This window comes from Galeopterus variegatus, unplaced genomic scaffold (assembly GCF_000696425.1).
Source record: "Galeopterus variegatus unplaced genomic scaffold, G_variegatus-3.0.2 Scaffold1822, whole genome shotgun sequence".
In the NCBI taxonomy this organism is placed as follows: Eukaryota; Metazoa; Chordata; class Mammalia; order Dermoptera; family Cynocephalidae; genus Galeopterus; species Galeopterus variegatus.
Genome location: NW_007727933.1, coordinates 279,904 through 297,390, shown reverse-complemented (window position 1 = coordinate 297,390; position 17,487 = coordinate 279,904). Strand labels below are relative to the sequence as shown.

The 17,487-nt window shown below is 35.1% G+C and overlaps 1 protein-coding gene across 1 annotated transcript in view; it reads right to left on the bottom strand.

The window, feature by feature from the left end:
- Window positions 1–670: 670 nt before the first annotated feature.
- PUS7L (pseudouridylate synthase 7 homolog (S. cerevisiae)-like) overlaps window positions 671–17,487 on the bottom strand; it is a 28,359-nt gene continuing 11,542 nt past the window's right edge. The window contains exons 3-8 of the mRNA XM_008579148.1: window positions 17,069–17,261; window positions 14,377–14,475; window positions 10,106–10,187; window positions 8,072–8,352; window positions 4,392–4,445; window positions 671–2,779 (exon numbers count right to left, since the gene is read on the bottom strand). Of these exons, the coding sequence (XP_008577370.1) occupies window positions 2,453–2,779; window positions 4,392–4,445; window positions 8,072–8,352; window positions 10,106–10,187; window positions 14,377–14,475; window positions 17,069–17,261 (1,036 nt within the window). The 3' untranslated portion in view covers window positions 671–2,452. The remainder of the gene's footprint in view (window positions 2,780–4,391; window positions 4,446–8,071; window positions 8,353–10,105; window positions 10,188–14,376; window positions 14,476–17,068; window positions 17,262–17,487) is intronic.

Here is a 17,487-nt window from a genome sequence, read left to right as displayed (position 1 = left end):
GACTTTTAGTTTATTACAATACACACAAAATCCAGATGTTTTTGTCTTAATAAAAACACTTCAATTAGCTTCACGTTACTGATCCTCAGGCACTATTGCTCAGTTTCAAGTGCAATCTTGACAATTGAAACTAATTCAAAAATCATGTTTATGAAGGTCTGAAATGTCCCAGAAAAACTGCAAAAACCTAGTTGATTGGTCATCAGTTGGTCCAAAGTAAATTGATACAGTCCTTAAACTGAAAAAAAAAAAACTTAATATGGCAAATATTATTGGTATAAAAAATAATTTTCCATATGAACAATATATGAATACATTTTATGGTGACTTGAAATAAATTTAGTGATCCTTTTCTTTATGCATGGCCAAAGTGTTTACTAAATAAATATCTAAAATTATAGTGCCATCTACAGGCACAGAAAATAATATAAATGATAGCATATTTAATGCTTTCAGATCTTCCAATTGCTACTCAACATTTAAAAGAGAATTAGTATTTAATAATTTATATATTTTATTTTCTGATTACTTTTACAGGATATAATTTATCAAGTGAAATAAAGTTAAAATATTTTTTCTAACTTTTTTATTACCTAATAGAGCATTACTTCATTCTCAATAAACATTAAAATTCCAAGGGTCATTTCTTAAAATCAGTGGTACTACAATATCCAACTTTTTGTGTTGAGATTTATTTATTGCTAAAATATATAATGACAAAAAAGGAACATTTCAATATTAAAAAGAAATTAAAACACCCCATCATCTTAACAGAACATTTTCATTTTTTTCTTTGTCTTCCAAACTTGAATCTGCAGACACTTTTTTAACACTTTTTAGAGCTGCTTTACATATATTAACTCAGAAAGTCCTCAGAAGATTCCTATGATATAGAGAATATTAACATCTCCATTTTACAGATGTTGAAACTGAAGCACTTGAGCTTAAATAACTTGCTCAAGGACACATTGGTGTTAGTGGCAGAGCCAGGGTTCAAACAGGGAGTTTGTATCCAATATCTATGCTTTTAATCACTGTGCTAATGTGCCTCTCATTTGTAAAAGCTGAATTCAGTGTATTACTGCAATTGTAATACATGTGTTCTGCTTTTGGGACATTTTTGCATGTAACTAAATAATTCATCACCATTTTTTCTTTGTTTTTTCCTCTTTGTTGGTTAGTTGGGACATTACCATTTTTAATAACTACATGTTTTGCCATCAAGTTGGCATCTCGTTTTACTTATTTTAATTATTTAATGCTGGACAATGAAACTATTTCTAATTTCTTTTATTATATGTAAAAGTGGTGCAATAAGGAAATTTTGCATTGCATATAGCTTTTTTCTTCTTTTGTATTTTATTTCCTTATGCTAATATCCTACAAAATGGTTTGACTCAAGTATATAAAGGGCCATGTTACTGATATACAGTCTTCTATACTGCCTTTTAAATTTCGTCATTATATATTACCAGCAATGAAAGAATACTCAGATCTTTCCAATCAATGCATACCAGTCATTTCCCCCATAAATTGAACTGATATAAAAGGGTTAAGGATGATTTATGATGTGGGATAGTTAAAAAACAAAATTCAAACTTTTCAAATGTGCGAAATGTTTTCTTCTGTTAGCAACATAAAAGTAGAGAGAATCCTATTATTTGTCATTTATGAAGTTGGTATTGTCTTGATTCTTTCAGTGACCCTCAAAAAGAATCAATAACATACCCAAAGTTACCAGTAAGTGTTAAAGCTGGAGTCTAAAGATAGATCTGTCTGACTCTAAAATTTGTGTTTTAGATAATAGAAAAAAAATTACAAATAGTCAAGAGTGTCAATGTATGTCAAGATATAGAAACTGTATGAAAAATTTTATTTTAATCTTCATCAAAGATTATTTATCTCATAAAGAGGTAATAACTACCTTTGGGTAGCTATCATAAACAAAGGGATTCTTTTGTGTATTGTTCTGATCAATAATTTCAAAACTAGGAAAGGATGACAATAATTAGCACAGTGCTTCATTTGTCTTTCTCTCCAACCATATGCTTTCATCACTGCAACCTATATTCATTTATGTTCTAAGCAAGGAGCTAGAGGATATGAACATTACTTCACAATTTTTTTTTTCTTAAATGTTGTCTTACAGTATTATATGTTTCTAATCATTTAAAAAGATTGTAACTTTTATGACAGAATAAAGGTCACTGAAGCACTGTATAACAGAAAGAGCATAGGATTTGGAGTCAGACAGATCTTAAATTTAGACCCTGACACTTACTAGCTATATGTCCTCTGGAACATTACAGCATCAAATTCCAACTTTTCAGGATGCTTTGAAAATTAAAGGAGATAACAATTATGAAGCTCCTAGCACATGGCAGGTGCTTCAGAAATTTTAGCTCCCTTTCCTTCAGAGTGACATACACATGATTATACCAAGGGTATCAGTTTAAACGTCATGCTTCATTATTTCTCTCAGACAAACTGTAGCATAACACGAAGCATCAAGATCAAAAGAGACCAAAAGAGACAAAGTTGCTTCTTCTGTGTGGGAATCTTCTGTTTTGACATCAATGTCATGATCTTCCATTAGTTGGTATGTGAGATTATGAGGATGTTTCAAAATATGTCTATAGCATCCTGGTATTTTCAGTTTCAGTGTAGGTACTTTAAACCTACATGTCTGTAGTCCATCTCTGCTAAGTACATCATGGTACCACTGCCCTACTTTGTTCTTCGGATACTGAATATTGTACCCAAGTACTGGAAGAACCACCTGTGAGAGGGAAGGAAAAAAACATACATGAAACAACCTTCAGAAAGATATATGATCACTTTTATGACTGGGACCTGGATCTGTAAAAATAGTCTCAGGATATAAATATCACAATCAGCCTAAGCATGCTTTGAATAATACTGCACTATGATATCTTTAATGCTACCAGGTAGAGAAAATAACTAACTAAAATCGAGGACTCACAATAACCAACTTAACCAACTCAAGTTAGATATTACTGGACAAACCACTATTCAAGAAGTTTAGGCACATTTAATTAGCCAATAAAGACTTAATCTCTATGAAATCATGCAATCCTAAAAGCATACTCTTTCTGTAACACAAAGAGTAACCTCTACTGATCAATCATATGGCTGGTGTATTGGTTGACAATTTTAAACTCTTCTTATTTTTTAAAAAGCAAGCAAACAAGCAGCAGCAAATATAATGTTTATTCTCTCAGCTGCTTGTGAGTAAACACTGCATTTTGTGGGGTTTTCCTCCTTTGCTGATGACTTCTAGACAAGTTTTCTTGAATGTTACCAAAAGGTAGTCAGAAAAAGGAATAAAGTAAAAAAACTCAAACATACACGACATGATTGACTCTCAAATTCATTATGCGAAGTACAAGAAGCCAGACACAAAAGGCCATTTACTGTATGATTCCATTTATATGACATTCTTACAAATACAAAACCACACGATAGAAAATAGATTTCCAGGGCTGGGAATAGGGGTGAGGGTTAACTACAAAGGGGCACAGGGATATCTGGGGGAGAGATAAAACTGTTCTTTATACTGATTTTTGTGGTGGTCATATGACTGTATACATTTATCAAAACTTGTAGAACTGTAAACTAAGAAGAATTAATTTTATTACATATATACTATACCCAAATAAAAAAGTTTAAAAAAGGGGCCAGCCCGGTGGCGCACTGCGCAATAAAGTAAAAAAACTCAAACATACACGACATGATTGACTCTCAAATTCATTATGCGAAGTACAAGAAGCCAGACACAAAAGGCCATTTACTGTATGATTCCATTTATATGACATTCTTACAAATACAAAACCACACGATAGAAAATAGATTTCCAGGGCTGGGAATAGGGGTGAGGGTTAACTACAAAGGGGCACAGGGATATCTGGGGGAGAGATAAAACTGTTCTTTATACTGATTTTTGTGGTGGTCATATGACTGTATACATTTATCAAAACTTGTAGAACTGTAAACTAAGAAGAATTAATTTTATTACATATATACTATACCCAAATAAAAAAGTTTAAAAAAGGGGCCAGCCCGGTGGCACACTGCGCTAGCGCGCCGCTTGGGAAGCGCGGCGGCGCTCCCGCCGAGGGTTCGGATCCCACATACAGACCGGTTCCCACTCACTGGCTGAGCGAGGCGTGGGGGCAATGCCGAGGGTTGCGATCCCGTTGCCGGTCCCGGTCCGGTACGGGGGCGACACTGAGGGTTGTGATCCGTTGCCGGACACGGAAAAAAAAAAAAAAAAAAGACAAAAAAAGGGGGGGGTATTGGGCAACATTTTGTCTTTTGGGGACAATGTGTACACTTAGATCTAAGTGATAGTAATTGTTAAGCAAACTTACCTGATATATTGCATATGTATTAGCTGATTCCTCTTCTTCAGTTACCAGATGAACCTATTTTTTAAAAACATGATGAAAATATGGATGATTCACAAATGTCCCAAATTCCCTCAATTTTCCCTAACTCTGTTATATGATTCCTATGCCAAATATACACGTACCCAAACAAGATCTTTTCCTAATTTGTTTCTGGAGGAGTAGACTACATATAACTTAGCATGATTCTTCCTGCTTCTGTAAAACCAACCCCCACACCTCCACCAACCTCTGTCTCCAAAAACTATCCTAATACTCTATGCAGGAGTGGTGTTTCTCAATCTTTGTTTCACAAAATAGTAATAGGTATCAGAGAAAAAGAAAAAAGATGTGTGATGAATTAAGTTAGAGAAATGTTGCCCTAGGACATCAAGAATAAATAATTCTGATTTATCTTGTACATGAAAGCTCAAGTATAAAGGCAGCTATCAGCATTCCCATATTCCTAAGACATTCATCATATAATACAGTATTTAGATCCTCTCTAAATTTGCTTGCTTTGCCCTCACTTCTTCCTACTCTGATCAATAATGTCTCTCTTTTTTTGTTTTTCATTTTGAGTTTGTTTATTGGTAAATAATCCCTTTTAACTACTGCACTCAGAAATGAATATAAAACTTCAGATGTGATCTGAACAGAGTATGTGAGACAGACAAACTACATGGGATTATCATCTCTTCTTGCATCATCACTTCCAGCTGTTTGTCTTGCACAGAGTCATAAGCATACTCACAATACTGGGATTTAAGGATTTTATGAAAATACTGAAAAACATGGTCAAGAACAGAACACCATTCTTTGTCTTTAGAGAGCTCCCTCTGGGCTGATATCAAGCAATTAATTAACGAAGATGCTTTTGCTGTATGGCTGCTCCCCAACTATGAATTCGCCTAACCTTTTAATTATCTAACTCACATTTTCACAAAAAATTAAAAGAGAATCTACCGAGTGACTTGAAATAAAGATACACCTGTTAGTCCAGTAGTTCTATCAAAGGAGGGAATCAGATTAGTTTCCTACAATTTTTAATTAGAGATGCACAATATTACATGTCCCATATACCATTTATTAGGAATCATATTTTTTCTTTTTCATATTCTACATTTTGAGCCTCTAAGTCCTGCCTTTTCTTTCTTCAGTGCTAACTAATAAAATATAAATGACTGCCTTGAAATAAAGACCTTTTTTTTGCTGCTAGTAAAAAGAAACTCTGCAAGATATAAACGAGAAATGTTCTCTTCTCCTACAGCTCCAAATAGAAAAGCAGTTACAATTCTGATCAGAAAACTGTCCTTGCAAATGTTATTTTGGACAAAGAAGTCTTATAAAACACATGCATTTCTGAGATTGTTGCTACACCTTGTGAAAGTAATCTTCTAATCATCTGAATTAGAAACTGCTGATACTACATAATGTGTTGCCCAGGTAATATTTAAATGGACGTGTTTTCTGGAAGGTGTTTTTTAAAACCCTGATTTTTCATTATTTATCAAAAGGGAATCACTGATATATCTCTTCTCCCTGATATAAGGTCAAATAAAACCTACAATGCTGCTAGATTTCTTTTCACACAGAGTTTGAGAGTCTATGCCTCAATTAAATGACCATTCTTAGTAATATATGCTGCCTCCTCGTCATCACTTTATTTAAATATTCATAAACCATCCACTTAATAAAAAATTAAAGCAAACATCTGTTGTTCTGGCTGGTGGACCTTTACTGCCTTTTTTTTCTGGTGGTAGCAAATCCGCCCAGTTCTCAGACGTGGATTAGATGGAGTGGTTCCAGGAAGTATGTGGTAGCCAATCGCATACTCCAGCACATGCTAATTGGTTTGGTTCTGGACATTTGGCCCAGGCCAGGCCACTCCTACTGAGACACAATTCCACAGCTTTTGATGACGCTATAGGGAAAGGAAAGCACTCTTTCCTACAGAGAAGTCAGTCTAGAGTTGTGAGAATTAAGCCTAGAGTTGCTAATAATACGTGGATTAGATGGAGTGGTTCCAGGAAGTATGTGGTAGCCAATCGCATACTCCAGCACATACTAATTGGTTTGGTTCTGGACATTTGGCCCAGGCCAGGCCACTCCTACTGAGACGCAATTCCACAGCTTTTGTTGACGCTATAGGGAAAGGAAAGCACTCTTTCCTACAGAGAAGTCAGTCTAGAGTTGTGAGAATTAAGCGTAGAGTTGCTAATAATCATCCATCTTGCCTCCAAAGGTATAACCAGACTGGGAATGGATCTAACACAGAGAAAAGCAGAGCTGAAAGATTAAAAAAAAGAGATAGATTATTTAGGACACTGCTTAAGCCCCTGGATACAGCTGTGCCTGAATCAATCATGGACTTTGAGTTATGAGGGCCAATAAATTCCTGTTAATTTTACCTTAAATTAGTTTGAGGTGGGTTTCTATTACTTGAAACCAAAAAAAAAAAAAACAAAAAAAAAACCTTAATTCATACACCTAAAAGCTCTGCTATTAATTTAGATAAAGCTTCCTTTATGTAGAGTTGAGTATTTTTTCTCTATTTTTGAAAAACTGGGCTATGTTCTAGCTTTCAATGCTGATACTTTTGACATAATCCATGATTTCTCCAGTGAAGACCAATTTGTGCTAGGAGTCAGGGGTTTTTAGTTCTGCTATCTGTGTGACGCTGAATCTGTCTCCTCTCCAATCTGGGTCTCAATGCTCATTTCTGTGTAATGAGAGTTAGAAAAGAGGGTTTCTCTAATCCTTTTCTCCTCTAAAATTCAATGATTTTATGATATTACATATGCAAGCAAGCACTACTCAAATTCTTTCTCTAATTTTTAAAATTTATTTGTGAGACTAACATGATAATGTTGGAGAATAATAATTTTTTTTTTCATTGCATTACAATATACATTTCCTTGTATGACTTACGGAATCCAGTTTCATTAGTACAAACCCAGAGATAACAATACTAGTTGAACAGGGAGGAAATGGAAGAATCAACTTTTATCATATAAATTATATTATTGTTTCATTAATATAAATGTCTCCAAGACATTGTTAAGAGGAAAAAACAAATTATAAAATCATATTTGTATAAAAGAAACACACACATCACATGCCCCATATACCATTATTATAAAAACCTTAACTGTTTTTCCTTTTCAATTTTAAGTTTTGAGCCTCTAAGTCCTGCCTTTTCTTTTCTCAGTGTTAATTTATGGAATAAAAATCTATTTTCTGAACATTTATATGAAAGCACAGAGAAAGGTCTAGAAGGACACACACCAAACAACAGAGGTTGATTCTCTGGAGGCAGGGGAGGGAATCACATTAGAGTGGCAGCAGGGATGACGGTAATGTTTTGATTTTTATTTTTAAGAGGACTATTTTGTGCATTATATGTGCAATTTTTTTAAAAAGTATTCTTTAAAGGAAACTTTACTACCTTTGTAACTTTCACATCATACAACTGACTATTTTTATTTTTCCATTTATCAACGTGTCTTAAGCATTAACTGACAGCAGAGTAGAAGCGGATGAGTAAATATAAGTTTTTTAAAAAGGTACTTTCAGTTTGAAAGTGTTTCTAAAATCAGGGCTTCTGAAAATTAATGTTTGTGGTGTGGTAACTACTCTTGGAAAACTGACGAAATGATACTTACTTTACTATTTGGAAGATGCTCATCACCAACATCTTCATCCAAACAGACCAAATCCCCCTCCACTACTCTTGATCCATAGGTTGCGAACCTGTAAGATACCGCCTCATTCCAAACTTTGCTGCTGTATGCGTGAACGTAGAATACGCGCATGGAATGGGGAAGAGAGAACCATGCCTGGATACAACCCTCCTCAGTCATGCCAAAGCGATGCAGCGACTCCAACAATGCCTTCTCTCGAACTTTGAACTCAGGCATCAATGAAAGCGTGCCTTTAGCATCCTCTGAAGTGAAGAGAAAATCAAATGATCAGCCCCTTTTATGTAAAGGTCAGTTATAAAGCCCTGTGTTATGCTCTCTAAATGAAAGGTAATGAACATGAATATGAAGATGATGCTCAGCACTATCAGGTAAATACAGTTATGCTCGAAGAATTTTTCTTTTTTTTTTAGGTCATTCATTGTAAGGCCCTCCTTTTACTTTCCCTGCTTTAAAACACAGCAAAACAAAAGCACAAAAGCCCAACACTCCTAACGGCTTGCCAGAGTTCCTGACTTAAGAATACAGATAAACTAACTTGCAGTTATTTGGAGGATTGTCAAAACGACCCCCCACCCCCACCCCCCAAGGATTAAATAGACCCTGAGCAGGTAGAGGCTAGAGATTTTTAAAGAGCTATTATGAACATATGCACAAAATGTTTTGAATAAGAAATGGTTGCTATCTGGATCCTTCACGTATACTATTAGGCTTCGCTAATGGGAAGCTTTTTAATATGTAGATTACTGGACTCCATCACAAAGATGCTTATTCAGGTAGGGCCTTGGAATCAATATTTTTAATAAATGTACCAGGTGTTTCTTAGCCACACTAAAGTTTAAAAATCATTTCCATGAGGAAATTATCTTCTCAGGATTCTGCAACAGAGATAAAACCCAATAAGTCACTTTGAACTTTCTTTTGTATTACTTAGGTGACTCATTACAGTTAAAAATGCCCACACTGTTCACACATCGTGATGTAGCACAAAAACATTACTCTCTTGTGAGTAATTACATATATGTACATAATTTAAAATAATGAATAGAGATATTTGAAAACTGATGTCCTTTATTTCAATGTAAGTAAAATTCAGTATGTCCATGCGCTTAGATCAGATATTTGAATGAACCTGAAGTGGTATGGTTGTTGCTATTGTTTACATACAAGTAATATTTATCCAGTATGTAGTATGTGCCAGGCACTATTTTAAGAGTGCTAGATCTATTATATTATTTAAATCTCAGAACAGTCTTTTAGGTACCATTATCAGTTTTTATTTACAGATAAGGAAACTAAAACACCGGGGTTAAATCACTTGCATGAGACTGTACAGTTGGAAAGTATGAAAACTGAGAATTAAACCCACGCAGTCTGACTCTAGCCACATGCACAACCACTTTCCTTCAGTGCTTCCCATGAAGCATTCCACATATACACCATCACACTGATCTAAAGTTTTTAAAGTTGACAGTCAGGGCTAAATGGCAGCTAGATCAAACACAGTACATAAAGTATGGAATATCGTAAATAAACTTTTACTTAATTTATGTTGTAATCTCCTCCAGTTGTAGTGAATTATATGAGTACCGCCGTAAGTACCAATTTAGAATTTGGAACTCCTCTCTTCTCACAGGATTTCAGCCAAGAAAAACTAAAACTATATTTCCCCTTGCCCCTACCCATAAGCAAGAGTTAAACAGGTAAAAGTCCCAGAGATCTGGCCAAAAATGAAATTTCTAGGTTGTATAATAAAATGATACAATATATAACACATATATTATATACAAGGGTACTTGATAAAGTTCCTGGAAAAATAGAACTAAAAGATAATATGAATCTTTCCATGAATTTTTTGAAGTACTCTCATATATACAATATATCATATCACAATCTATTTCATATCACATTTTATGCTGCAATGAATGCCCTCTTGCAAATATAACATATATATTGTGTATCTGCATAGCTATGTATGGGGTAAAGAAATTTAAATACCAGTTTGAAGAAAGTATTTCTTTGCTCTATTTACAGCATCATCCAAGTCTTCTGGTGTAAGAAATAGTTTTATGGCCTTCACCTTGAAAAATCAAGCAAGCAAACATACAACACACGTTAAATGAAAATTTCAAATTACGTTTTAGAAAAAGATGCAAATTCTCTGGCATCTCAAAAGAACGGGTATTTAATAAATGATATTTGATGCTGCAATTTTCTCTTCAGGCTTTCAAAATTTCAGGTCAATGTGAAATGTAGAAATGAACCTTCTGGACAAAGTAACTTTATACATAGGTTTAAATTATGGACTGGAAAAAGGACTCCCCAAGCTGCTCCCCTCACCCCTTCCATAGTTGTTCTTCTTTTTTTTTTTTTTTTTTTGTCTTTTTTCGTGACCGGCAACGGATCGCAACCCTCAGTGTCGCGCCCGTACCGGACCGGGACCGGCAACGGGATCGCAACCCTCAGTGTCGCGCCTGCACCTCGCTCAGCCAGTGAGTGGGAACCGGTCTGTATGTGGGATCCGAACCCTCGGCGGGAGCGCCGTTGCGCTCCCAAGCGGCGCACTGTAGCAGTGCGCCACCGGGCCGGCCCCCATAGTTGTACTTCTGTCATTCTTTACCTCCACTTCTGTCACTGAGCTATGAAGTGAGTGTGAAGTAATGACATAGATACTCAGACCTGACCAACACACACAACAAAAACGGGGAGGAAGCAAGCACAGGAGAATGGCAAGCCATTCATTTTATTTGTGTTCTCCATTCCCTGAATTCTTTGGACTTAAAAATAATTACCTAAATCTTTTTACTTTTATTTTTAATTGATACATAATAATTGTACATAATATGGGGTATGTGATGTTTCTGATACATTGCATAATGATCAAGTCAGGGTAATTAGCATATCCATCACCTCAAATGCTTCTCATTTCTTTGTGGTGAGAACATTCAAAATTCTCTCTTCTAGCTATTTTGAGATATACAATACCTTTTTGTTGACTACAGTTACCCTGCTGTGCAATAGGACACCAAAACTTTTTCTTCCTTTCTAATTATAACATTATACCCATTGACCAACTTCTCTTCCATCCTTCTTCTCCATCCTATTGCCGAAATCTTAATGAAAAAAACTGCCAAATTTAATATTTAATTTTAAATTCTAAATAGATTGAAAGATGTTCCTTTTAAAAAAAAAATGGCATCTACTAGTTCCTGTATTTTATCACTGTCTCCAGCACTGGATTTATTTCTATATATGTGTCTGAGAGTAGAAAATAATCTTAAACTTTATCAAAATACGTCATTCAACCTAATCTCCCCCTCCAGTTTCTTTTTCTGGCCAACAGTGTGACTGCAACCTCATGAGAGACCATGATCCAGAACCACCCAGTTAAACTGCTCCCAGATTCCTGACTCTCAGAAATAATGAGATAATGCTTGTTGTCTTAAGCTACTATGTTTTGGGGTAATTTGTTACACAGTGATCATTGATAACTTATACTCAAGCAAAATTTTTTTAAAATTCAGGAGCGTGTACTACGAAATATGAAAGAGGTGGGACAGTAGCATCCAGCTTTTGCTTAAATGCTGTAAGAAACAGAAGATTCCAGTTCTTTGGGGGAAGAATACCATTCCTTTGAACAATTGTTAGAAAAGTCTTTCCTGCACTAGACTACAACTTGCCCCCTTGAATTTCTACCCTTGTAAAACCAGAGCATTACTAGTCCAATCATATTTGCCAACACTTGCCTACTGTGGGTCTAGCACTGCACTAGGTGCCCTCACAAAAGTTATTTCATTTACTTCTCACAAAAATGTTGTTATTTATACGTTATCTCCTTTTACAGATAAGGAAATCAAGGCTTGGAAAAGTCAGGTAACCTTCCTACAATAGCACATTTGGCAAATGGTGGAACTCAAGTAGAACATATGCTGCATCCCACAGACCCCAAACTACTAAATTCTTCCATATGACAAAATTTCAAACATTTTGTAAGTTAATTTCCTCTTCAGAGTTTTCTCTGAACCAGTGTTCAGTTTTCTCTGAACCAGTGTTCAGTTAAACATTTCTCATCTCAATAAGTGGTGCTGGGAAAACTGGATATCCATATGCAGAAGAAAGAAACTAGATATGCACCTCTCACCATATACTAAAATCAACTCAAAATGGATTAAAGTCTTACATATAAGACCTGAAACTGTAAAATTACTAAGGGAAAATATAGGGGAAATACTTCAGGAACTAGGTCTGGCACATACTTTATAACATGAACCCAAAAGCACAAGCAACAAAAGAAAAAAATAAGCAAATGGGACTATATCAAACTAAAAATCTTCTGCACAGGAAAGGAAATAATAAAGAGTGAAACGACAACCTACAGAGTGGGAGAAAATTTTTGCAAACTACACATCCAACAAAGGATTAATATCCAGAATATACAAGAAACTCAAGAAATTACACAGTAAAAAAACAAATACCCCAATTAAAAAACGGGCAAAGTAGCTGAACAGACATTTTTCAAAGGAAGACATACAAATGGCCAACAGGCACTTAAAAAAAATGCTCACCATCGCTAAACATCAGGGAAATGCAAATTAAAACCACAATGAGATATCACCTCACCCCAGTTAGACTGGCTATTATCAAAAATACAGAGAATAACAAATGCTAAAAAGGATGTGAAGAGAAGAGAACATTCCTACACTGTTGGTGGGACTGGAAGTAAGTACAACCACCATGGAAAACGTTATGGAGTTTTCCAGACAACTACAGATAGATCTTGCATACAAGCCAGCAATCCCACTTCTCAGTATATATGCAAAGGAATGCAAATCATCATGTTGAAGGGATATCTACACTCCCATATCCATCGCAGCTCTGTTTACAATAGCCAAGACATAGAACCAAGCTAAATGTCCACCAATGGATGACTGGGTAGAGAAAATGTGGTGTACACACACACACACACACACACACACACACACACACACACACACACACACACACACACCATGGAATACTACTCTGCCATAAAAAAGAATGAAATTCTGCCATTCGCAACAACATAGATGAGCTTGGAGAAACTTATATTGAGTGAAATAAGCAAAGCACAGAGGGAAAAATACTACATGTCCTCACTCATAAGTGGAAGGTAAGAGAGAAAGAAGGAAAGAAAGAAAGACCACAGTGGTGTGTTGGACTTGCAGAGGGAGAGAGCATACCTAGGGATACAAAGGGGGGTGGGGAAAAGGGGAGGGAAGTCAGGGATTAACTGGTTGAGGGACATGGAGTATAATCGCAATCTTGGTAATGGCATGCTGCCAGTATTGATCTGGCATGAGTGATGACAGTCAGCTTTGTACCCCATGAATATTCATAACCAATGATAAAAAGAAAAAATAACAAAAAACAAAAAAAGAGAAAACAAAACTCATTTCTCATCAATGTATTTCTAAACCCTTTACCATATCAGATATATTCCAGTGGCTAAAATCATTAATTCTTGAAATATGAAACCTAAAACTGACTATAGATTTACAGATGTGGTCTAAATCATCAGCTCTCAACCTTATTTCCATATGTAAGATAATGTTCAATGCAGAATGCTTCTCACAAGTTCTATTACTGTTCCTTTTGCTTCCACTCAAGAAAACTTATTAGAACACAAATGAGTGAGCATGATACTATCATATGAATAATCTTGCATTTGTTCAAATATATAATTTTTATAGTTTTGTAGTTTTCCTCCAATATGTGTACTCCACTTCAGTGTAAAAACATATGCGTATCTATAAAATATAATTATGTAAGTATATATATATAATATATATTTAAAGTCTATATACATACACACACTTTTAATATTTGGGCAAATGCAGCTTCTTATTTGTCGTATGTATTTTTAGTTTCATTTGAGACTAGTCAGATTTGCTGTTCTCCTTTTAGTCTTTGGACTTGGGTGAATTACTATCTTTTATATGAGCTGATACCTGATTTCTGGAATTGCAGGGTGTAAGCTTCCTCTAAATCTGTTTACCAAGAATTTGAAGAGTGATAGTCAATTCTCTGTCAAGTCTCAAATAAGTATTAAACACAAAAACATTGTACACAGTTTGCTTTCCTGTAATGTGATACCAAGAATACAGTAGTTGCTTAATAATTGTTCAATGATATAATATGTTGTTATATGCTAGGATTAGGAAAGCAAGGGGCTGGCTTATGTAATAAGCATAAGTAACAAAACAGATAAGATTATATTTTAAAATCCATACCATATCACTCTTTAGCAATGCCAGTCCGATTTGGTCTGTGTGAACTTTCCTTCCCTTCCCAAACCTCTGTGGGCCGTAGTAATTCAGAAAGCCTTTATTCTATGTATACAAAATAATCAAGAAATTAAAAGTGTATAAATACAATGCCAAAGTATGTAATCAAATCATTCTCTTTATATTTATTTTAATAAAAGAATCCTGTAAGCATCGGTATAAGCATAGGAACCAAATCGTCTCAGAAATGCTGTACAGTTAAAGAACAGAAAGAAGAACACATAATTAAGAGAATGTAAGGCCAGTGAAGAATGCTTGAGAAATATGTCAGCTTTCCATTCACATTACTGAGGGGTTTCCTAGGATGTGGGACTTCCAGTGCTAAAACTAGGAAAGTTCTAGGCAAACTCAATGAATTGGTTGCCTAGTACATGGATTTGATCCCTGCCCCAAAGTTCTTTCCTAATTTTGAGTCTCTTCTGCTGTCTGGAGATATTGGGCACAACAACAACAACAAAACAGATTTATTTTCAAACTCCACAAGTCCTGGCTCCCTTATATACATACATTTAAACGACTGGTTCTTTAGACCACCTCATTTTCTTTAAGCCTGGGCCACAACAATGGTGTCACTTCCGCAGTTACTTGGTCAAGGTATTTCTGTACCTAGATTCCAGGTGAGTAACACAGACTTCATTTCTTGATGGAGGTGAATTTTGAGGCCATGTTTTAAAACTGCCACATTACTCAAAAGAAATAGAAAATTATAATTTACCACTGCAACCATTAAAGATATTGGTCAGTGTTTAAATATGTTCTCTCAAAGAAAACAGTAGGCCCATATGGCTTCTAGAAAGATAAGAGTCCTCCGCACTCATTTTATGAGGGGAGTATACATTTATTCAGTCAACAATTATTGAACACCAACTCAAGGACTGTTCAATAAAAGATGCTAAGACAATTTCTTACAAGCATGGTGCAAAAGGAACTGCTTCCTTACCTCATGTCATTCGCAAAAATCAACTGCAGATAAAATAAGTACTTCTAAAATTAAATTTCATAGTTAAATATTTTTAATTCTTTCACATTTGGAAAAATAACATCAGATAATATCCTAGAGTAGCCAAAAGAGTTTTAACTATCTCTTCAAATTACTTAGATTTCATAACGAGAGGTCTTGACTACCAGAGATATAATCTTCAAAAACAAAACTTCAAAGACTCCTTACTTTCAGGGTTTCTCAACTCCTTTCCCTTATAATGAGAACTAAATGAAAGTTGGCTAAATTTAAGATTATTTCTTTTTTTTTTCCTTTTTTGTCTTTTTTCGTGTCTGGCAACGGATCGCAACCCTCAGTGTCGCGCCCGTACCGGACCGGGACCGGCACGGGATTGCAACCCTCGGTGTTGCGCCCGCACCTCACTCAGCCAGTGAGCGGGAACCGGTCTGTATGTGGGATCCGAACCCTCGGCGGGAGCGCCGCCATGCTCCCAAGCGGCGCACTGTAGCAGTGCGCCACCAGGCCGGCCCCTAAGATTATTTCTAATGGGAATTTTGTAATAGGCATCTGTCTATTCATAAAAACCAAATGAAAGGGAATAAATGCTAATAGAGTTCAGAGAAAACCCTTCCTTTTTTTAAGAAGTAACATTTTAGGAACAGTTTTTTGGGGGGGGGGAAGCTAAATTTTAAGTAAGTCTAGAAAAAAAGGTAAAAGTTATATAAAGAGTATACAATCAGAGAACTACTATGCACAGGTGAAACTGATGAATTTAAAAGAGCATTAGTCAGAAGATATTTTCCTGACTGTAAGGCATATTAAAACCAATTTTTGTTTGTTTTCCTGCTAGAAATATATAAAGTTGTATAAAAAGGTCTTTGTGGTCAGAAACTCTGATCAGTGTTTCTCAATGCTGGCTGTAGAGTAGAATCACTTAAGGAGTTGTTTAAAAATATTAATGACTAAGCTGTACCCTCAAATGGCTTTTACCTTTTTTTTCTTGACCCACTTACAGTTCTGCTTTTTTCCTCCCTGAAAAATTGTTCCTAAAATGTTAACTCTTAAGAGGGACTATGAAGATTATTTAGGTTGGTTTGGACGTAGAGATTGACTGCTGAAATGTTTTAAAAGCTCCCCAGGTTGAGAATTACCGATCTAGATCAGGGTTTGGCAAACAGCTTTAGCCCACAGGTCAAATCTGAGCCAACACTTGTTTTTGTAAATAAAGTTTTATTGGAACACAGCCATACTCCAATTTTTTTTACATTAAAAAATTCAAAATTAGATTAAAAGGAAAAATAAGTGTATAATTCTGAAAAGTAATATAACAACCAAAAATTTTTGAAAAGAATTACTGAACAATATTTCCAAAAAAATTAATTCTCATGACAAAAATATTACTCTACATAGCAGATGCAAAAAAAACCCCTCTCTTCTCCTGCACATAGATTATTCCCCCTCCTCTGGGGAACTCCATATGTCATATTTTAAAAATTATGATTATGTTTCATTTTAATATAAAAATGTATTAAGGAAATAAAAAATAAGGCAAATGGCCCTAATGATCATTTAAAAAAATAATTACACATGCACTAAAAAAGCACAAATGAAAAAGGAAAGTTTCCCTTCTTGCCTCAACGTAAAAGGGACTATGAAGATTTTCCTGTAACATTCTATTTTAAAAGTGAGTTTTCTTACCTTAACATTTTCTATTGCCTCCAAAATTCTCTCTCTCAGGTTTGCAGAATCATTTATTTGGTTTTTTAAATTTCTGATGACAACATCAAAGTGATTTCCTTTGAGCTGACCAAGTCTAAGGGAATCATCTACAGAGCGAATATTAAACACATTCATTCTTTTCTTTTCAATTTCTTTTTCAATATTTTTCAGCCTGAAAGTGATACATCATATAGACTCAGTTAAATCTCACATTTAAAAACGATTTTAATGTAAGGTTTTACATGACAGTTGCAGGCAACCCCTTATAACAGAATACTAATACAAAATGTTTTTGGAATATTCTACAAATGTGAACTACCCATAGTATAGAATTAGTTAACAGAATTATCTTAAGAACTTGAACATGTATTATTAACACTATCATTCTATCTATGTAG